The sequence below is a fragment of the Lissotriton vulgaris genome, chromosome 11, assembly GCF_964263255.1.
Source record: "Lissotriton vulgaris chromosome 11, aLisVul1.2, whole genome shotgun sequence".
Lineage (NCBI taxonomy): Eukaryota > Metazoa > Chordata > Amphibia > Caudata > Salamandridae > Lissotriton > Lissotriton vulgaris.
The window spans coordinates 870,361,486-870,388,700 of record NC_141699.1 but is presented as its reverse complement, the minus strand read 5'-3'; the positions used below and the strand labels follow the sequence as shown (position 1 = coordinate 870,388,700).

The 27,215-nt window shown below is 49.3% G+C and overlaps 1 protein-coding gene across 1 annotated transcript in view; it reads left to right on the top strand.

Moving 5' to 3' along the window:
• The window catches only part of KIF1A (kinesin family member 1A), a 2,508,766-nt gene that overhangs the window by 1,833,569 nt on the left and 647,982 nt on the right, over nucleotides 1-27,215 (top strand). The window contains exon 34 of the mRNA XM_086944020.1: nucleotides 3,884-3,950. Within this exon, the coding sequence (XP_086800146.1) occupies nucleotides 3,884-3,950 (67 nt within the window). The remainder of the gene's footprint in view (nucleotides 1-3,883; nucleotides 3,951-27,215) is intronic.

Here is a 27,215-nt window from a genome sequence, read left to right as displayed (position 1 = left end):
GAAGATATATATTTTTACAGAATACAGTCTGGTCTCATTGTGTGGTGGGTTGGTTGTGACGGTGTAATATTGCAAGTGTTTAACCCTATGTGCCCCAAAGATTAGCCTACGACTGCTTAAGCCACACTACCTAGAGGGTAAGCAGAGGTTGTCTGGAAGGTAACCCTCAGCCCTGACGAGGAAGAGAGAGGCCCTGCTTGTCGCTAGTGTTGCACTGCGCCAACTAGAGCCTCCCCCTTCCTACACTAAAGTACATGGTATGAATTTAGAGAGAGAACAACTGGGCTGTGGGTCTGATTAGCAGGCCCACAGCCACATTAAAGTAGAAAACCAGTAAAGCAAAAGCAAAAAGTGGGGGTGAACATAGAAAGCAGACCCTACTCTCCTACATTGCTGATGCTTCATAAATTAGTTGGGCAGCATCTCCACCATGGGGACTGAGTAAAGTAGTCCCCATGGCAGAGCCACTGCCATCTGCCAAGGACTGAATCAAGCCCTAAGATAGGTTTCCGACCAGTGGTACTTAACCTTTGAGTCAGTGAGTCTGTTTTCTGTGCACAAAGAAATGAACTACATAACCTTAGTAAGTTCAATCACAACTAGACCGTTAAGAACTTACAGGACACTAACCTTTAATCTTGACTTGATGTGTGGCGTCACACTCCTTCAGCAGACAAGCTAAATATTTATCTCAAGAGCCTGGATTTCTTTTAATCTGCTAAACTTACATATAAGATCAAAACACACTTAAAATCAAAATATTTCCATCAAAAACTATTTGGAACAATTTCAGCAACTTGCGTAATGTTGTGCGTGAAACATGATAATTTTGACTTCACCGCATTTGTTGGCAAACGCCACATGAAACACAAAACCATTGGCATAACAGCAGCCCAACGCGATCTATGGTGCAAATCACCACTCTGCAGAACAATTTACTTTCTCCAACTCGCTTACATTGTGGTGCAAAACAGTCCACATAAAAACACAGTATATGCAAAACAAATCACTTTACAAAACCTTATTTATAGTAATGTGATGCAATTCTCAACTCCTTCAACCGATCCAGTTCATCGGTATTATCCACACAATTCCAGGAGCTGCACATAAGTGATCCTAACTCTAACAATTTAGGGAAAGTGCAAATTTAAGTTACAGAATTACACTGAAATGTTCACCATTTGATTTGCCAAAAAGCATTCAGCTTGCCCTCAACCATTGTCTATCTAAATCAAAAACTTTAGGCACTTTTTGTCATTTAAAGGACCGATAAGAGAGATCGGACCATGTAAGTCTCAAAGCATTGATTTACAAGTAAACCCTTGTAGTGTAGTTCCTAAATCCCTGATAGGCTCTGCGCATTGGAATAATATACATTATAGTTGTGGCATAGGACTGAGGTCAGTATGCCTCTATCGAGTACATGAAACTTAATTACTTGTGTGTACCAGCTAACTCAGAGGTCACTAGAAACTTCTTGAATAAACAAGAAGGGATTTGTTCCTGACAACCGCATAAACATGACAACTTTGTTTGAATCTCTTTCCGGATCTCGATCTCTAACACCCCGCAAGGGGAGTAAGAAACACTAGAGCTGGATTCTCTGTGAGGAGGATGACAGCGTCTGGTCAGTGCGTCAGGTGGGGACTTAACTTCCTTCCGAACTTGCTGTGACGAGCTGTGCAAGTATGCAGCCGTGACTTGCCATGGCCAGTGAGGGTATATTTATACCTTGAAGGTGTTTAGGAATGCCAGTATTGACGTAAAAGTTGGGCAGCGGAACATCATAAATGAACCCCCTAAGGAATAGATGTTCATGCATAATAAATGAGTTCTCTGAGAAAATCAATAATCCAAGCAAGGGGAAGTCCTAAAGGCTTAAGAGTCTGGTTTTCCAAGAACTCGTTGTGACGTGGATGGACGGATGTAGGTGGCCATGCCTGTATCTGGTTAGCATGGATAATGCATAAATAAGGGTTGGGTTTCTATGCCTAAATAAGGGCAATGTGAATTGTGCCTATATAAGGGCATACATCGGGACACCTATATACGGTATCTAAAACGACACACAAAACCCTAATAGGAAAATCCACACAGGAAAATCCACCTGAGTCAAGATTCAAGTACAAACCATAAAGGTTTATTTAAATTTAGAATCTTTACAGAAGGCAAAAAAGCAAATGGTTAGTCAATTCAAATCAGCCGCAATATCATAAAACAAAAGCAAAAATATTCCAAGTCAAAGAGTACAAAGTCATAGCGACATGCTCAATAGGAGTCTCAGAAAAATCTCTTAAAATGTCAAAGTATGAAATCAAGTCACAATCTGCCATACAGCCTGCTTATTTATAAGGCAAGTAAAGTCTGGCAAAAATCCCCAAAACATTTCTTATAGATTTTCAGCAGCAGAGAATCAAACTCATTGTATGGTGTGAAGTGGCACATGGGTTGTACTAATAATGTTATATTAATAAAAGCCAATCATAATTCAGAAGTTTCATTACGTAAAACAGGCTCACTCTATAAACCAACCCAAAATTAATAATCAAGATATACTAGTGGAAGTGACATTGCATTAATAAACATATCTTCTAGAAAATATGAATAAGGCATAGCTCCACTAGCATAAACCTCAACCCTGAACATTAAAACATTATGGGGCTTATTTCTATGAAGATATACTAGTGGAAGTGACATTGCATTAATAAACATATCTTCTAGAAAATATGAATAAGGCATAGCTCCACTAGCATAAACCTCAACCCTGAACATTAAAACATTATGGGGCTTATTTCTATGTCGGATGGACACACCATTGTGGAAACAGGGCCGACCGACCATCAGTCGGCAGTCGCAACTGCCTAATTACGATTTGACCGCACATGGTGCAGTCGCATATTCCCATTCCTCTATGGGAGCTCGTATTACGGCTGTAAACAGTTCATAACACAAGCTCTCATGGAGGGATGGGAGTCTGTGTTCATCTCTGCACCCTGTGGCAGGCCCCTCAAGGTGCCTGCCACAAAGGCCAGGGATTAACAAGGGGGCACCTATGACACCCCCTCGGCCCCCAACCAAAGGCCGAAAAAGAAGGGATCCCTGCTAGGTCCCCCCATACACGCTTTCCGACAGTGTTTCCATGTCAGAAAGGCCGGCATGGAAACCCTGCCAGAAACCGTGCATTGTAATCCAGTAGACAGAAAAGCATTCCATTTGGATTACGGACATGTCTTAACTGGCAGACAGGCTCCTGGAGCCTGTCCGAAGCCAGACTGAATGACCGTCCAGTTTCCATCCCGTCTGGCTGCATTGTTATCAGCCGGTCGGAATTGAAACCGACAATATGTGTCGGAAAGACTCAGACCTGAAGTTGGAGGCTTTCGTACACTCATCATAATCAACCCCTATACCTGTTCTTTGGGTAAGCAGCAGGTATCCTCTGAAGCTAGTAAAGTATTACAGCAAAAGTAAACATCGCCACAGAACAAAACACATTTTGTTTATTTTATGAGAAAATGAAAAACAGGGTATAGATGAAAACATGCGCACAATTTAGTTCCTAAAAGCCACATTTTCATTGAAACCAGGCTAAGGCCCAGTAAATTTGTTTTGTGGCCTTCCTTATGCTAACTTGACACACCTATTTGTTAATTCTAATTTTGCTCCTACATCTGGCATCCCTCCCATCACAAAACATGATTTTATTGCTACAAACTGGCAGATGTTTCTTTCATTATACAGACACATGTGTTTGCTTTCTGCATTATCCTCACTGCACAATACCGTATTGTTGAATACAAATGTGTCTCATGCTCCATGCACTCAGATATGTCTGTGATGGCAGTGATGGTAATTTTTAGCTACCATTTGTATTGTCTTCTAGTTATGTTCCTGCTGCCGTAGACCACCATGGGGGAATGCCATGCCAAGGAACTTTCCTCCTGCACCAGGTACTTTTAAAGCACCCTTTCCAGCATGTCCTCAGAGATTATTGGCCTCTTATGAATGCACTACTGCTCTCACCTCCTATCAATCAGTGTATGCCTTTTCCTGGCCACAACTCCAGTCTTGGGATCCAATGCTGGAAAACATATGGACAAACAATGAACTTATGTATATAAATATGTTATTTTATGAATGTAAAGAGCAAGATTTTTTCAAAAAGTTGAATTTATATTAATAAAGTGATGTATTCATAATTAAAATGATACCAGAACGATTACATTTGACTTGTGAAGAAATCTACTCACATGGGTGCGGTGGGAGCGTTGCAAGGTAGGCATGCCTTTCAAATTAGGTGATTAGCCACAAACTTGGGATTTTGATGATTTTTACAATCATTTGCAAGATACCTCCCCACCCTGGATGTAACTATATCTTAGTGCATGTAGAGTAGGGTTGATCTGCGATTGTAAGGGAAGTTGTCAGGAATGTATTGCTAGTTTCCAAATAATACAGATACAATTTTTTGAAGCTATTGAGGAAAGTATGGGGCTTATTCACAAACTGCATTTTGTAGTACTACAGTGCTAATACTCACGTACTGCAAAAGGCTATTTATTAAACTATGAGCAGAAATGCCTGCCTCCATCTCACCTGCCTTTTCTGTGCAGAGATCTCTACACTCATAAGTCTACATTTCTGACAGAGGCTTCTATCTGTAGATTTCTCACCTTAGAATATTCCCCAGGCGTCAGACTGTATCTGGACAATCTTGAGCAGTACTCCTGTGCGCCGGCAGGTGGCATTGGGTGGCTTCAGGTTGTCCACTTCAAAAGTAACTTGCATGGTGTTTATATAAGTGCCTCCATGGCATGCTGACATCAGTTCCTTTCTTTCCGCACCAACAATTCTGTTTTGGGGAGCTACCTAAGTCATTTTTAGGTCTTGCCTATGCAGCGCGCATGCGTTGCATAGGAAAAAGACCTTTAGCAATGGATTCTGTTTTTCTGTCAAAAACGTGCACGCATTGCATTGCCTTGAATGCAATGCGTGCACATTTGGCTATTCCTTTGCGGGAGCGAGCTTTAACATATGGTTCCTGCTCGCTCCTGCAAGGGAAGCAGCCTCAGGCCCCCTCCTCTCTCCCCTCCCCCTGCTGCCTCCTCCTCTCCCATTTATTTTTTATTTTTTTACTTTCAGCGCGAGGCCTGCGCTGGTTCTTTTTTGGATTCATTTCACAGGGAAGCAACTAAATGAAAGAAGGAAAGAGATGTTGTGAACCGTTTCTTCAAGTCACGGTTTTCAGTAAGTGAGGAGCAAGACAGAAAGAGAGTGGATAACAGGAAGAGAGGGGTGGGGCAGCTGCCAGCACAGAAAAGAAGAGGACATTGTCTGTGTCTTCTCTGGGCAGTAAGGAAGAGACAGATTCCTTTTCCTTCTCTTCCCGTCCCCGAACATGCACGAAAGCAAGCAGAGCCTCATCTGAACGCCTTTGCTATTTCTGCCGTCCTGGGACACAGTTTTGAAAAGTAAAAGTATGGGAACAGAATCTTTTTACTAAAAGAAGTAGGGGCACGCCATGCCCTTCCGACCCCGCCCACTTCGACCACTGGCTACGATATGTAGCACAACTATAGTGCGTGTTATAACAAGAGCCTTGCTCCCCCGCCCAGGGCTCCGTGCTCCTATCTGTTCCCCTAGAGAAGACTTCATAGCACACAGGAAAGGGAATCTGTATTTCAATGTATGGCCGAAGAGGACGTGTGTAGAACATGCATTTCTCTCTATTCCTCGAGATTCTGTCCCAGAGCAGGAAGCGAGGTGGTCTCTTCGTAGAAATCACAGCTAATTGTGAAAGGTAGTAAAAGCTACATCTTGAGTGAACACTGAGTCAACAAGAGGTCTGGCAGCCTCGGTACGCTATGAATCAGCACAGAGTCACCATGGAGGGGCATGCCACATTGCCGGTTCGGACTGACTGCTTCACGCTCTTAACCAAACCTCCATGGACTATTACTGATTGAACTGGAATTATAGAAGTGCAAGAACTCACTGTCCTAGAGTGCGTGTGTGCTATTGCAAAGTGTGGAAGCTTGCTGTCCCAGATGACGTGCTCTACAAAGTGTGGAATGAAAGGCTGTATGTAAGGTGTAAGTTTTTTTTTTAAAACACAACATTTAAATAGCTATTAGACAAACTGTACAAACGATTCAAAATATATATTTCAGTAGTTATGAAAGCCCATTTTTAGGTTGAGCCTAGCAGCAGCACACATGCACTGCTCGCTCTGCGAGACATGCTGTATTAGGGGATGAACTAGAAGCTCCGTCCACTCTTCGCACATATTTTTAATTTGTCTGTGCCATTGTCCTTTGTAAACGCAGGCGTCTGATTCATTATGAGGCTTGTTAGTACCTCCTTGGTACTGCCTTGTCTCCATTTGTTACGGCCCATAAGGCCTGGACCTTTTACTGGTGTTGTTACATGCTCTGCTTTATAAGTTGGTGAGCACCATTTGCCATAATGCTCTTCCCCTATTCCACCCACGACAACGCTGCACGCCACACGATTACTACTGTATTCTTTATTTAAATTACTACGCAGTCGGCTTTAACTATAGCGGCTGCACTTATTCAATTATTTCATTTACGGCGCTGTCCGCTTTCAGTTTAGCAGCCGCACTTTTTTAATTATTTATTTTACAGACGTCCTCTTGCACATTAGTGGGTGCGCTTATTTATTTTAATAATTAATAGCACATGCCACTTTCACTTCAGCGGCTTTCTGTGAAAGCGCACCATATACACTTTCACTTTAATATTGTTAGTGCTCCTTTGTTCAGGCACTGCTCACTGTTACCTAAATACCATGATCAGCTTAGAAAGAAATGGGCGCGTCCAACATTAAAGTGCTCTCGCATTTACATGAATTTGAGATATTGGCATTAAAAATAACAATATCTTTTATATATATATGTGTTGGGCTTAGAACACATAAATAAAAGGCCTTGTTATTCACAATGCCAATTGCTTAAAGGCTTGCAAAAGCAAGACCTATTGCATTGTAAATGCTTTTTTTTTTTTAGATTTTTAGTAAAAGTGATTTGTTTTTTTTAAAGATCTTATATTTTTGATTTTAGCTTTGTATGTGTGGGCTGAACAACCACATTTTACAAAGCGTTGTTTACTAAAATACCAGGGCTGGCTGAAGATAGGTAGTCAGCTCCTTCAAGAAGGAAGTTGAAGCAGTCAGGGGAAACGTCAGCATTAGAAACAAGCATTGGCATAGCCAATAGGTCTCACTTTTGGGACCTTTTAAGTATTTAGTTATGCAGCCCAATAACCTTGGTGCAACAACATCAACTGTTGCATGGCTAAACATTTATAAGGTCCCAAAGGCGAGACCTATTGGCTATGCCAATGCTTGTTTACCACTTTTAAAAACTTTTAGCCAACTCTTTTTTGAGCTTTGCTTCTAGTGTGCTAGGGACGTCTCCCAACAAACCCATGGAGATTAAACTGTGTGAAGAATGTCACAGGCAGATGTCGTGTAGTGTAGTTCCTATTTTCCCAATAGGCCCTGCACATTGGAATAACATAAACAGTAGTATCGACGTAGAAGTGCGGATCTTCCAGGCCTCTACTGACTATGCTAAACTTAATTGGGTTTGTTACCAACTAGCTCAGAGGTCACTGGAAACTTTCTTGACTGAATAGGAAGTGATCAGCTTCTCTGGTACAGACAAGAAGGGATTCAGTTTTCGAACAACCGTGCAACATGACAACTTTGCTCCTCAGATAAGAGTCAATCTCTAGAGTCGTGTGAAACAATAGACAGTTATTTTACTCAGTCAGTTGTTGTGCAGATTACTTTCACAATATGTAGAGAATAGAGAGACGGCCGTTTTCAATAAAAGGTATTATTTATTGAACAGACTTTCTTCTCATACAAGAGAAATGAATTGCCACAATTGCAAGACTTGTTATTATAAAAAGTACGTTCAGTAAGATGAGTATTGCAAAATAATACTGTAAAAGCCTTGATATGGTTTCTTAGCCATACAATGGTTTAAAATGAATAAAACATATATACATTCATATATACATTAGGCTAACATACTCAACTGGTGCTTCTAACTACGCCTACCCCAGTGTACCCGACCTAAGCCTAATACTTGGGAGGGGAGTAAGTAGCTTTAAGTTAAGTTGGTTTTGCCAAGGTTTGCTTCAAGAATTCTCTCTAAGGGTTTAGTCAACACCATACCTCTGCAATAGAATGTAGGAGGTCTGGTATCTCCTTCAGGGAACTCGATATCCCAGTCACTCGCAAGAGTAGGCTGGAAACGCCGGAGCAGGATTTCTCTGCAGGAGAAAAGACAGCGTCTCTCTCAGCGCGTTGAGGAGGAGGAGGAGGGGCAGCGTCCGCGGGCAGCTTGCATCTGCTGGGCTTTTGCAGGGGACGGCTGTCAGCTCCTGTGTTCACCACACCATCGTTCGCTCTTTAGGAGCGATAGCAGTAGCGATAGTATCAGCATTAGCTTGACAGCGATAGCTTCAGCGTGACAGCAGCAGCGTTTGCTTAAGGCAACGTTTGTAATATTTATACCTGAAAGGTGCCTTGTTTGACGTAAGTTTTTGGACATAAGACGTCAATAAAGATGTCACAATGAAGTGATCGTCTATCAGTGCTCATTAGAGTTCTATTACTAATCAAAACATAGCAAGCGGCGCTTTCCCAGGTTGCTGAGTTTTTATCTTGTTGAAGAACTCGGAGTGTTAATCTAGGAATCTTAGATAGTAACTTCTGCTATAGGGGCGTGGCTTAGACGCCGATCGGGATGGAGGCGTGAGCTCGCAGCTCCGCGCGGAATCCCGCTAATTCTCCTGATTTCTGCACCCTGGGCGACCCGTGGTCGACACTCCTGCCCTACGAAGTGTAGGGGGACCACTGGGCGTTGATAGAGAGTTGCCGGGGGACTGCTGGCCCCGAGGAGACCCAGTTGGGCGACGGCTGAGATGTCACCGAGAGTGAGAAGAAAATGGCGGCGGAGCGGTCGGGCAGCTCCGGACATCGACATTGAGCTGACTTGGCGCCGACTGGTGGAAGGCTCTGCAGCCGAGAGATCGAAGCGGTAGGGACTGTGGCGACAGTCCTGAAGATCGGGGGACAGGGAACCCGACCCCGCTCGGACTTTGAGGACACTTGCTGGCCGCTATCCCTCCCTTTTCCCTTCCTCCTCCAGGCTCACGAGGGGGCAGGTCGGACAGTGCTCACCCACTTGGCCCTTGGAACTGGAACGGGCATCGGCGGTGGCACTTGATCCTGTTCAATATTGGGAAGTTTGTGCCGACCCACGAGTGCCGGGACTGGACGGGTTTCCTGGCCTGTGACGCAGTACCCTAAGATGGCGGCTACGGGAGGGCGGGTGGCCGTGGAGCGCGGATAGGGGGACCTAGCAGCGCCGTCCCAGGAGGGCGAGACCCCCCCGACGGAGTTGGACCAGGAGCAGCGACTGAATCGACGCCTGGATGCCATACTAGATGCAATTACCTCGACCAAGGAGGCGTTGCAACTGGACATTGCGCAAGTAGCCACGGGGCTGGGGCTATTGCGAGCGGACCATGCGAAGCTGGCGGATAGGGTCAAGGACCATGATCAGCTGCTATTAGACCTGAAACCGTCGGTAGTGACCGCGGAGCATAAGATCACGGACATCCTGGCCCGGTTGGACTCGCTGGAACGACGTGCGGAGGATGCCGAAGGCCGCAAAAGGAGGAACAACGTGCGGGTCGTAGGCCTGCCGGAACGAATTGAGGGGGAGGATGCGGTGGCCTACATGGAGGACTGGTTTCGAACTGTGGTGGCGCCGGAGGGGCTTACTCCTTTCTTTACCCTGGAACGAGCCCATAGGGTGCCTGCTCGCCCGCCAGGGCTTGGCCGCCCCCCCGACCGATGGTGGTGCGGCTCCTCCATTATAAGGACCGGGACCTCCTCATCCAGAGGGCTCGGATGTCGGGCCCGTTTGAGGTGGAGAACAGCAGGGTTACAATCTTCCCGGACTACACCCAGGCGGTCCAAAAAAACAGAGCATCATTCCTGGCGGTGAAGAAGGAGCTGCGAGAAGAGGGCATTCAATACTCCTTGCTCTTCCCGGCCAAGCTGCGGGTCATCCTGGATGAGTCCACGCACTTCTTTCAGACTCCGGACGAGGCATGGCAGTGGCTGGAGTCGTACAGAGCGGGGACGGATAGGTCGCACAAAAGGAGGCGAGATCGGCCTAAACAGCCTCAGATCAGACAATCGCAACGCATCCGGTCCCGCAATAGGAGCCAGCGGGAGAAACGGGAGGCTCAAATGGCTGCGGAAAAGAGAGATGCACTCGCAGCGACGGCGGCCATCACGGGGTCGCAGCAGGAAAGTGAACTGGTGGAGACGGACTCTGGCGGAGAAGGCAGCAGGACAGGAGAGGACCTTTCGGAAGCGGAAAGCTCGAAGGGGCCGGTGGTGACCCCCCAGACTTCTGATGGGATATTTCACGGTTGAGGCTGTGTTGGGACTTGGACAAGAACTGATGGTAGGGCGGTATCCTGTTGGTGATGGGTGGGTTGCCGGATAGGGTGCCACGTAGGCAGGACGGGATGGGAGCGCGGGGTGTGGGCTCCGCTAGCTGGGGTCGGCGATAACTCACCCTCCTAGGGCCCTTAAGGCCTTCTGTGGTGGAGACCACAGGTTAGGAGAATGTGTGGTTGGTTTGAGGTTTGGATCGGGGCTGACACTGGGTTTGTAGGCTCTGTCCTGGGGAGTGGGGTTTGGGGTGTTTTTCTGTTCAGAGTTTGTTTCGGGGGGGGCAACTGCTTTGGGGGGGATGTGAACTGGCGTTGTTTGACCTGGACTGATCGCTGCTGGTATGGGGACGTTACCTAGCTTAAAATGCCTAACGTGGAATGTCCGGGGGCTACGAACCATGGTCAAGCGCCACAAGGTGCACGCATATCTGGTGCGAAGGGGGGTCCAGATTGCTATGCTACAAAAGGCCCATCTGACAAAAAAGGAGTGTGCTGCGTTGCAAAAAAGATGGCGGGCCAGGTGTTCGGCACCACTTACTCAGCATATGCCAGGGGGGTACTGATTTGGGTGAGAGCAGGGATACCGTTCCAGGTGCTGAACCAAGTGGTGGACCCTGATGGCAAGTTTGTGGCGGTGGAGGGGAGGTTGTATGGTAGGGATGTGGTTCTCTGTTGTGTGTATGCGCCAAATACTGATCAGGCCCGATTCTTCGATGGCTTTTCCGGGTCCTTGGCCTCTTTCCTAGCGGGCCCGGTGGTACTAGGGGGGGATTTTAACTCGATTACGGATGTGGTTTTGGATAGGTCTCACCCCCCCCCCCTTGTTGATTCCCCGGTACGTAAGTTGGCCATGCACAGGAAGGACTGGCAGGACAGGTGGGGGTTGCTGGATGTGTGGCGGGAACAGCACAGGGACACCAGGGACTATTCCTTTTACTCAGCTCTCCATGCACTACATGTGAGGATAGACTCAATGCTCTGTGGCGGGTCCCTGGCCCCATTGATTTCACACACAGAATACTTGGCTAGAACCATTTCGGATCATAATCCCCTATTGGTACATATCCAGTGGCAGCGGGAGCGCTCAGCGATTCCAACATGGCGGCTCCGGCCAGACACGCTGGAGGACTCAGTGTTTAGTGACGCTATCCAACAGGGCATCGATAATTACTTCGGCGAGAACGAGGGTACGGCCACGTGTAGGTCCACTGAATGGGATGCGATGAAAGTGGTGGTGAGAGGGGTATGTCTGGGTCGGTTTTCGAATGCTCGTACGACTGTGTTGAATGCACTTGCGAAAGCGGAGGAGAATCTGAGAGACTTGGAGCGGCGCAGGCCGGCCAGGCCAGACTTACAGGCCCGGTTGTTGGAAGCGAAGAAGGTGGTCGCCACCGAAACGGAACAGTTGAGGTGTTACGACTACAGGCAATACGCCATCAGAGCACATGCTGAACGAGATAAGGTGGGCACGCTCTTGGCCAGACTCGCTAACCCTGAACTTAGGGGCTGCCCGGTCCTTAGCATTAACAACGCACTGGGGGAGACGGTATATTCTCAGGCGGCGGTGTTGGAGTGCTTTCGTGTGTATTATGAGGAATTGTACCAGAGTCAGTTGGGAGTGAAGGCTCAGGAAATTGCGGAGTACCTAGAGGCGAGGCAGCTTCCGACCTTGACGAGGAGGACGCGAAAGAGTTGGGCGGTCCGATCACGCTTACTGAAATACGGGCGGCCATTAAAAATATGGCTCGGAATAAAACACCCGGGGTGGACGGGTTACCAATAGAATTCTACCAGCGGTTTGTAGACAGCTTGGCGCCCAGACTGCTGGTGGTGTACACGGAGGCTTATGAGTCAGGGGGTTTGCCTGGGTCCATGAGGGAGGCTTTGATTGTGCCGCTCCTAAAGCCCGGCAGGGATGCAACAGATGTGAGGTCCTATCGCCCGTTGTCCATGTTGACGGTGGACTACAAAATCCTCAGCCGGATTCTGGCCGCCAGGCTGGCCCCACACATGACGGGCCTGGTACACAGGGATCAGGCGGGGTTTATCCCCACGAGGAGCACGGCGTTGAATATCCGTCGCCTGGTTGGGATAATGGACGCCATTTTGGACGAGGATGGGACCCAAGCGGTCTTATCCGTGGACATAGAGAAGGCATTCGATAGTTTGGAATGGGTCTTTCTGGATGGAGTGCTGGAGAGGTTTGGCATAGGTGATGGGTTCCGCCGGTGGACGAAGGTCTTGTACTCCTCAGCGACGGCGCGGGTACGTTTGGGTGGTTTGGTGTCTGCGGCATACCCGGTGGGTAGGGGCACGAGACAGGGGTGCTCCCTTTCCCCCCTCCTGTTCGCTCTGGCGATGGAACCTTTGGCGGTCCACGCTAGGTCGGGTGACAGATACGTGGGGATAAATAGCGGCGGGCGGCTACATCACATCTCGCTATATGCGGACGACCTGTTGCTGTACTTAGACGATACGGAGCAGGCCCTGGAAGGAGCGATGGACCTGTTATCGGAGTTTGGCCAGTTGTCGGGCCTTAAGGTCAACTGGGCGAAGACCTGTGTGTTCCCGCTGAGAGCGGAGTCGCCCTGCCCTGCTCGTGACTTAGGAGTAGTCTGGGAGCCATCTTGCTTCACTTATCTGGGAGTCCGTATCTGCCATGTGACCAGGGACCTATTAGAAGGCAATATTGGTCGGTGCGTTCGGGCGCTGAGGGGCAGTATGTCCTTTTGGTCGACCCTCCCGCTGACGGTCCTGGGTAGGATTGCTCTCTTGAAAATGGTGGCGCTCCCCCGCCTCCTGTACTACTTCCGGACGTTACCCATTTGGATTCCTCAGAGGATCTTTAGGGACCTGAGGACGATGATTATTGGTTTCCTGTGGGGACATGGCCGCCGTAGAGTGGCTCTGAGTACGTTGCTACGCCCCAAGATTGAGGGGGGGATGGCTGTTCCTGATTTTGAACTGTATTACTTGGCGGCGCAACTCCAGGTTCTCACGCAACATGTGGCCCGGGTGTTTAGGGGACCGGAGGGTGACCGAGAGCTGGGGATACAACGCCATGTGCTGTCTTATATCATTATGCAGCAGAGGCTGGAGCTGCGGGGCCTCACTATGGAGGAACGGACGCTCAGGCTGTGCTGGCAGAGGAGTCTTAGGAGAGCGAGGGCGACTCGGCCTTATGCGCCGGAAATTCCGATTGGCATGCTGACGGCCCTACCACACGGGGGCGATTGGTCCCCTTTGCTGGAATGGGAGGAGGCGGGACTTCAGGTGGTGGGAGACCTGTATGTCGATGGGACTTTGGTGCCCTTCGGAGTGCTTCAGGAACAGTTCGGGCTGTCTGACGGGGGGTTCCTCTTGCATGCGGCGGTGGTAGCGGCTATACAGAAGCACTGGAAGGGAGGGCTCATAGAACTGGACACAACTATGGCGTGCCAGTATGTGGTGATGGCAGCGGGCACCTTTAAGGCTGTGACCTGCCTCCATAACAGGATGTTGCACGAGGGACTGGAACCGCTCCAGGGGCTCAAAGCTAAATGGGAGGAGAGTGTGGGCAGGCCCATTCCAGACACGGTGTGGAGCCACATTATACGGCGCACAAGGAAAGGCACGAGGAATGCGCATTTCCAACAGGTGCATTTCTTTGTGCTACATAGGGCCTATCTGACTCCGGAAAAAATACGGTGGTACTTCCAGGTGCAGGACGCACGGTGCCCGAGGTGTTCGTCTCCGGAAGCGGACATGGATCATTTGTTTTGGGGTTGTCCGCATTTGGAGGCCTACTGGGCAGAGGTGGGGGACCTCCTAAACGATGTGACCGACAGGGAGGTGGACTTCGACATGGCGGCATGTCTGTTGCTCTGGTTCCCGCACACCAAACACACTAAGGTGACGAGCAAATTTATTGACTTGGGTCTGATACTGGCACAAAGAGAGATCTCATGGCATTGGAAGTCCAGGAGCGGGCCGTCAGTGAGGAGGTGGAAGAATGAATTGCTGCGGTGGTCTGATTGTGAGAGTGTGCTCCGAATGAAACAGGCTGTCAAGCTTGGTAATGAGAAAGCCTTGGATGCAGCGCGTGCGTGGGAATTGGTGGTGCAAGCCTTGCGTGACTCTTTAGTAGAAGATGAGGACTGAGTGAATGGGACCAGTGGACACTGCGAGGCGTACTAACTCAGAGTTGTCATTGACATTGTAGCGGGATCCATACTACACTTAAGGACGGGACACACACCATTAGCAGTTGCCGGGGAGGGGACACTGGGGGGTTGTTTAGTGGGAGTTCGGGGTGGGCCGGAAGCCAGGAGGTTGGTTGACCGCGATGGTGACTCTGAGCTGAGAAGGGCCTGTGGGGCGTGGGCGATGAGCGGGAGGTGGTAAAGGGGCGCGGGCCAGGTATGGTGGGCCCTACAGTGCGCGGGGCGGGTCCGGAAGCGGCTAGTAGCACTGACCTGCATCTGTGGGATGGCTGACGATGTTATTTGTTGTGGGTGGGGGGGTAAAATGCAGATACGTAAAATGATCTTTCGACCATTGTCCCAAAGGGACACTCACCGTGATGCCTTCCTACTATTTAGGGTACTACGCCGCCCGGCCTCCGGGATGCGGGCTGAATGGCTGTGTATGGTATACGTTTTTTTTGTTGTTTTTTTATGATTGAACGGGGGGACATTACGAGTGGACTGGTTGAGCCTTTGTATTCTGTGGTCTCTAATTCTGCAATAAAAACAAATTAAAAAAAAAATAGTAACTTCTGCTATGTCATTTGCACTAATGAGCTGCAAAGGAAGTTGCAGAGGAAGCGATTCTGAAATGTGGCTCTGTTCGTGTGAGGCCAGAGACGAGTTTCTGAATATTGTATTTGATCGGTTATGCCAATATAGGGAATAAATGGATTTATAGCCGTATAGGGGCATAAGGTCACAGTATCGATCAGGGTCCTAGATTAGAACGCGACAGTCTGTCTCTGACTCACACTTGCTTTGCCTGGAGTCAGACCACCACCCCAAGGCCTGCGCCAGCTGCAAGTCATGCATTTGAAAGTGAGTTCCAAGCAGGCAGTGAAGTTCCAGGCTGCGCAGAAAATGAAGGCTCTGTGCCGATCCTTATCCCGATCCCTAGGGATATCTTGGGTCCAGTCTTTGAGCCCATCCTGTGGACAATTGTCATCCAGCTCCAAGCCGTCGTCATCGAAGTTCGTTAAGACCAATAAGAAGTCAGTGTTACTCCTAGAAAGCTTTTTATTTCTAGGCACTGCTCCTGCACTCCACCTGCAGAGTTGGTGGCTGTGTGCTCCCCATGCTTCCCCAAAACTAGAGCAACTACCGGCCAATTCAATGAGTTCAACAAGGCCATGCACACCATCTTTGGGGCTAACTGCTCCCTCAGGCATGCCTTAAGGCCCCAGGGAGCCAAGAGTGGCCCCTGCTTGCTTGTCTTCAGTGGGTTCACCTTCAGCTCCAGCCATGTTCCCTTAATTCACCCCTGGATCAGGACTAATGCTGACACCAGTGCCTCAGCCCTTCCTGGCCCCAGTCAGTACCCATAAGGAAACCTCTGGTGCTTATGGCAGCACACCAGGCCTCCAATGTAGGTATCTGTGACAGTTATAGTGCACAGCTACAGCACACTGGACATGACCAGGGTTTTACACTTTGTATCAAGCATATATTTGCAGTTGTTTACAGAGATCAATAATCTCTGCAGATTTATGAGCTTGAATGAGGTTCGGTGCTAAATCATGCTTTCAGTGACTCTGATTCCACCCCTATCCATAGGAAGGTACACAGTGTCTAAAGACACTCTTCTCCTGCTTGCCCCCCATATTAATTCCAAAAGTAATGGGGAGGTGTTGGAAAACAATTTGGTTAAGTTACAGGGGGTACCTTGCAAAGAAGTATACAAATCTGGGCAGCCATACCATTTTGACACAGTCCATGACAAACAATGGCAGCCTGCCCAGAAGTCTGTAGTGATCTTTGCAGACATCCATACCCATCCAAGGTTATCCTGGAGTACATCTTGCAGGTCCCCATACACACTTATCCCAAGGGATTAAAGTGTGCTATTCGAGCCGAGGATCACCATAAGTGGTAACATGCCTACTTACCTTTCTGTCAGCGGGAAGAGACAGATGCATCCCACGGTGCACCAACCACCTGTTTTAACTCCGGCACCAGGTCTGCATAGAAAATCTGAACCCATTTAATGATGTTTTGCCTACATTTTCTGCAGGAACACCCAGAGGGAATTTCACTCCACGGAGTACAAGACTTTCTCCATGTCTGTGAAGGCTGTGTCCAGCCTGATGGAGTCACTGCTGATGCTACTAAGAATATAAAAATAGCCACGATTCGGAGTATGTAGAAATTCCACAGATACACTCACAGGAGGTAGGGGGGAGTTGTGATGGGAGTTTGGGTAGTTTTCTTTGTCCTTTTCCTCAACATAAGACCTTGCTAACAAGTTTTCATCAGGGGATAGCCAGCTGTTGTGCTGCACCTCACACTACCTCCAGGGGGGTATCACTATCGGTTATACTGGGCTGGTGCCACTTCATCTCGCCGCCGGGCTCCCGGGATGCCGGTTGCTATGGCTGTGTACATCTTTTGGCTACAATGTTATTGCGATATGTAGTTACCATGCAATGTAAGTCTGTAAGTGCTTAAGTGACGACAATGGCTTTGCTGTTAATAAAGGTCTTTTAAATAAAAAAAAAAAGAATATAAAAATAGCCTTCTCAATTTTGGGACAGTACTATGGCGCAGAACAAACCCACTCTGATTCTAGTTTACGAGGTTTGGTAGAACCCGATCATTCTGTTGGACAATACCTTTCCCAGGATTTTACCATCCAGGTTAAGGAAGATGCAGCATACATGCAAAAGGAAATAACGAGGAGAAATAAGGAAAAGACTCACCAATTTGATGCAAACCTATGTTTACAGTTCTTTGTAAATATTGGTAGTGCTCTGCCACCTAGACATTAAAAGGGCCCTTAGTTTCTATATAGATCAGACAATAGATCACCAACTAGACAACCAACTTTTTTCTGTTTCTCTGGAGCCAAAAAGGGCAAAGAGGTGCAAAAGAGCAGCATATCTTAATGAATTGTGTTATCCATTAAGATCTACTGTGGGTTGGCTAAGAAGGTGCCTCACGTAGGCTTGTGCGATCATTCCCCCAGGGTAAAGGCTGCTACTGCTTTGCTGGTGTGTAGTGTGCCAGTTCTGGACATTTGCCAGCATACTACATGAGCATTCGTCCATATGTTCACAAAGCACTACTGCCTGGACAACAAGGTCCGGTGAGAAGGGCACTTCAACCGTTCTGTTCTGCAGGATTTGCTGATCTGAGCCATTCCACAGGCTCATCGCCAGGGGAGGTACTGTTTTGCTACTTATTCACTAGAGGGCCGATTCCCAGAACTAATCTGAGACAGAATCCTAAACCTACTACTTGTGGCATTCACAGAAGGCACTTCCGACTCCTAACTTCACGTCCGCACTTGAGCCTGAATTTCCACACCCGGTCCACACTCTCCACACCCTGAGCTTACTCTCCGAACCCAGACCGTACTCTCATAAAAAACAGTTTGGGCAGGGAAAAGCATATGACCAGACACTACATCATAACCCAGAAAAGTTTTCTCCTTTGCATCATGGTACATTCAGTTCCCAATTTATGTTATTTATTTCTATTAAAAATAATGTTGATCCTTTACACTATTTAAAAACCTTCAATATGTTGCTGATGTCATTAGCCAGGTAGTGATCCTTTCACGCAAACACTATCCATGCTGTCATCTAATCACTGTAGCGCAACTTTGACACTAATAGGATAATACAGACATTATCCTTGCATTTTTTATTTCACAGAGGCAAAACCCATGCACTAGAAACAAATGTGGGATCACACTGCTTCACCTCCCAGCCGGTTCGCCCCTAAGCATTATGGTGGATGCATAGAGAAAACGGGGATGATTATTCTGAGTGGTTATGGCGCTTTACCAAATAACGGCAATATCAGTATTCGACTCACTATCTTAGTTGTTGGGTGCCTAGGTATGGGTCATCATCCTTGCCCACATATGATCCGTAGATCCTAAATGTTTACTAAGTCCTATAACACCAACTTAAAGTATCCACAGGAACACAATGTCACAATTAAATTCACAAAGTCAAATCAGATTGAAATTAGATATATGGTTCATTTAATCCTTAAGGCTTTCTCCAAGTCCAGCCAACACGTGCTTCGTCGAATGGGCAGGTACCCACGACTTCATCAGGGCTGATGTTCGATATTGGTAGGTTATATGCCTTTTGGCTGGTTATAATTCCGACCCAGCCTCACGTGGCTGGGTTAATAGTTTCTTTGAGCACCCGGGTTTGTGTCTGTTAATCACGCTTCATATTGATGGTTTAGAGTATATAGCCCCAGAAGCGACCAGGATGAATTAAGTTAGGATCCAAATGTTTAGTAGGATCATTAGTTGTATTCGTCACGTTGGTAGATAAATATTAATCCTCACCCCAGCTTCGTATTTTGAAGTCACGGGGGAAATGTTGCTGCGTGTAGAGCCGGTCTCTCCGTATTGTCACAATACGGAGAGACCGGCTCTCACAACTAATAACCGCTCCTCCCGCAAGCAAGCCATCAAACTCTGAGACCTACTCGACTCATCCTCCCCGGATGTCGCCTTCCTGACGGAGACCTGGATGAACCCCTCCTAGGCACCTGACATCGCCATAGCCATCCCAGGCGGCTACAAGATCACCCGCAGGGACCACAGTAACGTGGCAGGAGGAGAAATCGCCATCGTCCACAGGAACACCCTCAGAATCTCAACCAGCACCAACAACACTCTCAGCGCCGTGGAACACCTGCACTTCCAGATCCACATCGACCCCAACACCACCCTCGGAGGAACCCTGTCTACAGACCCCCGGACCCCGGCCACAGTTCAGCAACTCCATTGCCAACTTCGTCAGCACGCACGCCCTTGCATCCACAGACTACATCCTCCTCGGAGACCTGAACTTCCACCTCGAGAACACCAACAACAGCAACTCCACCACCCTGCTCGACAACCTCGACAACCTCGGACTCAAACAGCTCATCACGACTCCCACCCACTCCGCCGGACACACGCTAGACCCTATCTTCTCCACCAGCAACCACGTCACCTTCAGCCACACCACCGAACTTCACTGGACCGACCACCACTGCATCCAATTCACCTTTGAGAAACCCACCACACACCACCACACACAACAGTCCTCCCCGCCGCAGCTGGAGCAAAATCACCGAAGACCAGCTAATCTCCACCCTCGCCCATAACCTCAGGCAATGGATCGACAACTACGCCAACACTCTCACCCGATCAAGTTACCCTCAAACAGATGCACCCACAGAAAAGCCCTCTGGTTCACCGCCGACCTCCAGGCATCCAAGCAGACCTTCCGAAGGCTTGAGAAGAATTGACACCACGAACAGACACCGGACAGCAAAGCAGCCCACAAGAGCGCCATCCCCAGACACCGGCAACTCATCCGAACCGCCAAAAGGACATCCTTCAAGGAACGCATCGACAACAACGCACACAACAGCAAAGAGTTCTTCAACATAGTGAAGGAACTCTCCAATCCCAGCTCTGACTCCAACGACATCCTGCCATCGCAAGTCCTCTCCTTCTCCCTAGCCACCGTCTTACACAGCAAGATCGCAGACATCCAAAACAGCTTCAACAACCAGGCCCCCCTCCCACAGCCACAGACACCTCAGACTCACCACTCCCCAGCCACATCAACCCCCTGCTCTCCTGGACCCACGTCAATGATGAAGACACCATCAAAATAAGGAACACCATCCACTCCGGCTCACCATCAGACCCCTGCCCCCACCACATCTTCAACAAAGCAAGTTCCAACATCGCACCCCATCTCTGCAAGATCAACAACTCCTTCGATACTGCCACCTTCCCGGAGAGCTGGAAGCACGCCGATATCATCGCATTACTCAAGAAACCCAAGGCAGACTCTAAGGACCTCAAGAACTTCCAGCTCATCTCCCTTCTCCCATTCCTGGTGAAAGTCATCGAGAAGATTGTCAACAGGCAACTGACCCTCTTCCTCGAGGAGAACAACATCCTGGACCCGTCCCAATTCGGATTTCGCAGCAATCACAGCACCAAAACTGCCCTCATCACTGCCACCGATGACATCAGGACTCTGCTGGACAATGGAGAAACCGCGGCCCTCATCCTTCTGGACCTTTTGGCCGTTTTCAACACCATCTGCCACCACACCCTACGCTTGCGCCTCCACAACGCAGGGATCCATGACAAAGCCCTGGACTGGACCACCTCCTTCCTCACCTGCAGAACCCAGAGTGTCCGCCTCCCTCCATTCCAATCTAAAGACACCATGATAATCTGCAGTGTACCTCAAGGATCATCCCTCAGCCCAACACTCTTCAATGTCTACATGGCACCGCTCACCCACATAGCCCGATCACACGACCTCATCATCTCATATGCTGACAACACCCAACTGATCCTCTCCCTCACCAAGGCCCGCACCACCGCCAAAACCAACCTCCACGAAGGAATGAAGGCTGTCACCAAATGGATGAAGAACAGCCGCCTGAAACTGAACTCTGACAAGACGGAGGTCCTCATCCTCGGCTCCACCCCCTCCACCTGGGACGACTCCTGGTGGCCGTCCATGCTGGGAGCTGCACTGACACCCACCAACCATGCACGCAACCTGGGGTTCATCCTAGACTCATCGCTGTCAATGACCCAGCAAGTCAACACCGTTTCCTCCTCCTGCTTCAACACCCTCTGCATGCTCCGCAAGATCTACAGATGGGTCCCCACTGGAACCAGAAGGCCCTCGTCAGCAGCAGACTGGACTCCGGCGACGACATCTACTTGGGAACCTCGGCCAAACTCCAGAAACGACTACAATGTATACAGAACGCCTCTGCGGGGGTAGTAATGGACGCCTCTGCACACCTCATCCTCGACATCCCCGGCCACAGCCACATCACACCCCACCTGAGAGTCCTGCACTGGCTCCCCATCAACAAGAGGATCACCTTCAAGCTCCTCACCCACGCTTGAAAAGCACTCTACAACACCAGACCGGCATATCTCAACAAACGACCCCGAACCGCCAGCTTCGCTCAGCTGACCTCGGCCTCGCCACCTTCCTCTGCATCCAAAGAGCGACCAGTGGTGGCAGATCTTTCTCCCACCTCGCCGCCAAGACATGGAACACCCTCCCAATCAACCTGCGGCAGAGCCAGGACCTGCTGACCTTCAGGAGACTTCTCAAGACCTGGTTGTTCGAGCAGTAGCAGCACCCCCCCACCCCCAGCGCATTGAGACCCTCACCAGTGAGTAGTGCGGGCAGGATTGTGGTCTAATTTCTCAGAAGAGAGGAGGGACACTTTGTCGACTTTGGGTAAAGGGTACAACCTCACCTACACTGACATGAAGGAGGCTCTTTTCACTAGCTATGGTCTCCCACCTGATATATACCAGGATCAATTTACGTCTAGTAAGAAAACTGATTCCCAGACATGGCTGCAATTTGTGGATTCTTTCTGCAGGGCACTGGATAGTTGGGTGAAGAGCAGTAATGTAGCAGATTTTCAGGGTCTGTACAATTTGATTGTGTGGGAGCACTTGGCTAGTCTGTTTTGCACACTTAACTGATAGTAAGCTGACTGACCCCAGAAAGCTTGCTATGGAGGCGGACCGCTAGGTGAGTACCAGGGTCCACAAGAAGGTGTATGGGCGAGACCCCACCTACGGTGGGCAGGGTCCCCAGCAGAAGAGTGGGAGGGACAAGGGTAAAGCACAGGAGTTCTCTAAAGGGCCCCAAACAAATACCCAGGGTGAAGGTTCCCATTCCCCAGGAGATAAGAAATAAGCGGTCCCTTCAGGAAAGCCTGCAGAGACCGGCCCCACAAGTGATATGCCTGTGAGCAGGTGGGCCACTTGAAGGGAGACCCCAGGTGTCCCAAGAGGGTAAAGCCATCCACCGGTGGGCAGTCCAAGGTGTGGGCTATTGTAGCGCTTGGGGAAAAGGAATACCCACAGGGGGTTAGGATCGAGAAGAAATGAACTTTGTCTCACTAAGGGAAAGTGCAATGGACCCAGGAAGCCAGTCTGCTAACACTAAGAAATTCAGTGCCTGTGTGACCATCAATGGGAGAAGGGTAAAGGCTCTCAGAGATACTGGAGCCAGTGTGACCTTAGTCTGGTGTCACCTGGTCTCTGAGGAGCAAGTAGTCCCCGGGGCATTCCACCAAGTAGTTGCTGTGGCAACTCAGAGTGGATGGTGGAATAGGTTCCCTTTGAATGGAGGATCTCAGGACTGTTGAGGTGGTTTTGAGCCCTACCATGCCTGTAGATTTTCTGCTAGGTAACGACCTGGAGCAGTCCATGTGGAAGGATTTTGAGCTCAGGTCTCACTTGAAGATGCTTGGGTTACCAGAGTGGGCATGCGTGACCACTCGGTCAATAGTAGCCGGTAAGGGTGATCAGAAGGACCTGGAGCCTGAAACAGTGGCCCAGGTTCCTGCCATGAGAAAGGGCAGGGGGCGCTGGAAATCAACCCCTGAGGTTCCCATTGTCCTGGAGTAGGCAGACCTTGAGGGGGATGCCCCGGTACCTACAAGGGAGCAGGTAGCTGAACTGGGGGACTTATCTGAGCTGACCCATTGGCAGCAAGAATGTGGTCCCACCAGGCAAGAATTCTACAGGGAGCAAAGGGAATGGCCTTCTTTAGAGGGTTTCCGGCAGCAGGCTGCAAACCAGGCAGCTGGTGATCAGTCTGGATCACATTGGATTTACTGGGAGAATGATCTCCTATATAGCTAGCCTGAGGTCGCTGAGCCTGGGTTAGCCCTTTTGTGGTGGTACTCCTGCACTTTAGGACCTTCCTACTGGGTCTGGCTCATGACATGCCTTTGGCAGGACATTTTCGGCAGTACAAGACCTTTGACAGGATTGTCACCCACTTCTTTTGGCCCCAAATGCAAAGGCAGTGGGATGCACATTGCAGGTCTTGCCAAACTTACCTTGTGTGGGCTCCCCAGAGAGGTGGTATTCGACCGTGGGACCAATTTCATATCAAAATGGATGACATCCCTGTGGGAGGAGTCTGATGTAACCTACAAGTTCACCACTTCTTACCATCCATAAGGTAATGATATGGTGGAGAAATTCAACCAACCCTTAAAGGGAATGATCAAGGGTCTAACAGAACCCATGAGGCGTAAGTAGGACGTCCTATTACTATGCCTTCTCTTTGCATACAGGGAGGTACCACAGAAGTCATTAGGGTTCAGTCCGAGTCCCTATGTATGGGCACCATGTGAGAGGACCTCTCAGTTTGGTCAAGGAAGGCTGGCAGATGTCCCAGGAAAACTCCCCAGGATGTATTTAGCTACATGCTGGCCTTCAGGAACCAAACTTCACACTTCAGGAAACTCGCTCAGGCGAGCATGGAACCAAGCCAGGTAGAGTTTTAGCCTACAATAAGGAATGCAGGCGCCTCCTGAACAACCAGGTTAACTATACTCGCCTTGGCAACGATCCCTCTCTACAACTCTAAACAACGATAAAGGAACTGGTGGATCAAGCGGAAAGCAACGGGCGCATCACGAAACATGAGGCAGATTTCCTGACCACAAGTAAATGTACTTCTATACCCTGCCCAAAATGCATAAAAACAAAATGCCACCGCCAGGACGGCCTATTGTGTCAGGCTGAACCTCTGTCGAAGTACTGCGATTTTTTCCTCAAACCTTTAATCCAAGCTACCAGCACCTACCTTAAGGATACCAAGAGCCTCCTAGCCTTGGGGCACTAGGTGGCGCATGTCCAAGATGGACGCACACCTGTGAGGCTCTGGAAGCTTGGCACAAACATCCGACATTTATCCTGCCTTCTACTCTAGCTAGATGTGATTTGGTGCCTTCTGGTTACTCGCTGCTGCCTCTGCTTCTGGTGGTCAAAAGGCTGACGCTCCTCTCCTCTTGCTGTCCCAGTTAGGGGAGGCTTACTGTTGTGGGGACTGTCCTGATTGCTCCTGCTGGAGGGCTGTCCGGTGGCCTTGACTACCTGAGCCTGCGGCCTCACACGTGGCATTAGGCCCCTGCTGGGCCCTGATCGGTGATTCTACATCACTGTTGTCTGCTGGCCTCCTGATTTTTTGTGTTCCTGACCAGCGAAAACAACGTCCTGCAGTGTAGGATCCAGCCGTGGGTAAAATCACAGTCTGCCCCATTGCGGCGCGGTCCAGTGCCTGCAGACGCCTTGATTCGAGCTCCGACTAAGGTGAGCCTACGCCACCTTCCTTTGTGCCCTCACAGCCCTGGAACCTTGCCGCACGTCACCAGACCTTCGCTGATTGTCCCCTGCTGGGGTCTGGGGACGGAGCTCTGCGGCGTGGGATTCGGCTGCGGGAGCGGTTGTGGGTTTTGCGGTGTCGTCCCGCATCTGCGGCGTGCGGTGAGCCCCGGCACCACCCTCTGACCCTCACGGCCCTGTCACGCACCTTCGGGCCCAAACCTATCTTCATCTCCCCCCGGAGTTGCAGAGCAACGTGCGGTGCGGCCCTGCGATTAAAAAAAAAAGAAATTTATCCTGGATTTACGGACCCCCCACCATTATCATCGCACCCTCACAGACCCGCGGCCTGGGTGCGCGCCCCCGGGCGTCCCATCAGCTTTAGAGCCTGCGGGCATTTTTCGGATCTTGGGACATTGCTGCGAAAGAATCGGGGATGGGAGTCCCCCCCTCCCCCGCCCTGGATTACAGCCCTTTTTACAGCTTTCCTGGTGGCGTGAGCACCATACCATCTTGCGCCTGCCTGCTATCTCACCAATGCATGAATTCTCTACTTGCTGGGGATAAGCCACCCTTTTTTTACATGTGAAGCGTCCCTGCTGGCCTGTCATCTTCAGTCTGCTGACCTACTTGCCGCCATGCGTTTTTGTTGCCCCATGCTGCTCCTATCCTTCTCATGATCCACTTATCACCACAGATGAGCTCAGTTTGACCTGCTTGTGTGCGACGAGAGCCGATTACAGACCTCTCTGCAATCCTGTGCTGACCTGCTCTGGGACTTTGGCCCTCTCTTGCTGCATGCTTTGCCACACTGCCTTCATTGCCCACTTACCCCCCTTTTTGCACCACTGCGCACTCTCTCCTTCCGGCTGTGCTCTCCAACCAGGCGACATCTACTTTTTCAAGGTACAAAGAGGCCTGTCTGTCTCTTGCTGCACGGTGCGATGGGGAAGCTTGACGGTCGTCAACCATGCCTAACATTTGATACCCAAAAAAAGGCGGCGACGAAATCGAATTCTGCTGACCCAGCTCCTGCTAATATGTAACAATCACAATCCTCATTACAGGTCATTGACAACAACGTTAAGTCCATACTCCTTGCTGTACAACACAGCGTAACTGACCTGTCCGGCAAAATGGACACTATGAATACCAGCTTGGATTTTCTTGTACAAAAAGTAGACAAACACGACGGACAGTTAAAGGAGGCTGAAAGGCATATATCCGACAATGAATACGTTACTTCTCAAATGCAAGCGCAGGTGGCACAAATGGACAAGTTGCTGGGGGTAATTGCGGCTAAAAATGAGGACATCGATGCCAGAAGCACCGCAGTAATGTTCGCATTTTAGGCATTCCGGAGAGTACAAACACCGGACGCAGGGAGGACTATGTCGAACGTCTCCTTAAAGGCTCCTTTGGCGCGGACTCGTTCTCATCACACTTGGTGGTGGTACACGCGCATCGCTCTCTGGGCCCAAGACCGCCCCCTGGAGAAACCCCATGGCCCATAATTGCGCGCCTGCTAAACTACTGTGACCGTGATGTTGCACTCCAAAAAGCACGTGAGGGGAACGCCTTCACGATCTACCCTGATTTCACCCTGTCAAACAAACTCCGCAAAGCCCAATTGGAATATGCTCTACTCTACCCTGCAAAGCTTCGTTTCACATACAAAGACAAATACGTCTTCTGCACTAATCCACAACAAGCTGAGGACTTCCTGAAAACCATTACATGGCGCTCTCCACGTCCTGATCGCAACTCTAGTCCATCTTCATTGCCCAACGATTTGTGGGGACCCCAATGGCTCTGCATCTTGTAGTGTAGTTCCTAGTTTCCCACTAGGCCCTGCGCATTGGAATAACATAAACAGTAGTATCGACGTGGAACTGCGGATATTCCAGGCCTCCACTGACTATGCTAAACTTAATTGGGTGTGTTACCAACTAGCTCAGAGGTCACTGGAAACTTTCTTCTCTGCATGGGAAGTGATCAGCTTCCCTGGCACAGACAAGAAGGGATTCAGCTTTCCAACAACCGTGCAACATGACAACTTTGCTCCTCAGATCAAGAGTCAATCTCTAGGGTCGTGTGAAACAATAGACAGGTATTTCACTCAGTCAGTTTAGTGCAGTTTACTTTCACTATATGTAGAGAATAGAGAGACGGGCGTTTGTCAATAAAAGGTTAACATTTATTGAACAGTCTTTCTTCTCGTACAAGAGAAATGTATTGCCACAATTGTTATTATAAAAAGTACGTACAGTAAGATAAGGATTGCGAAATAGAACTGTAAAACCATTGATATGGTTTCTTAGCCATACAATGGTTTAAAAG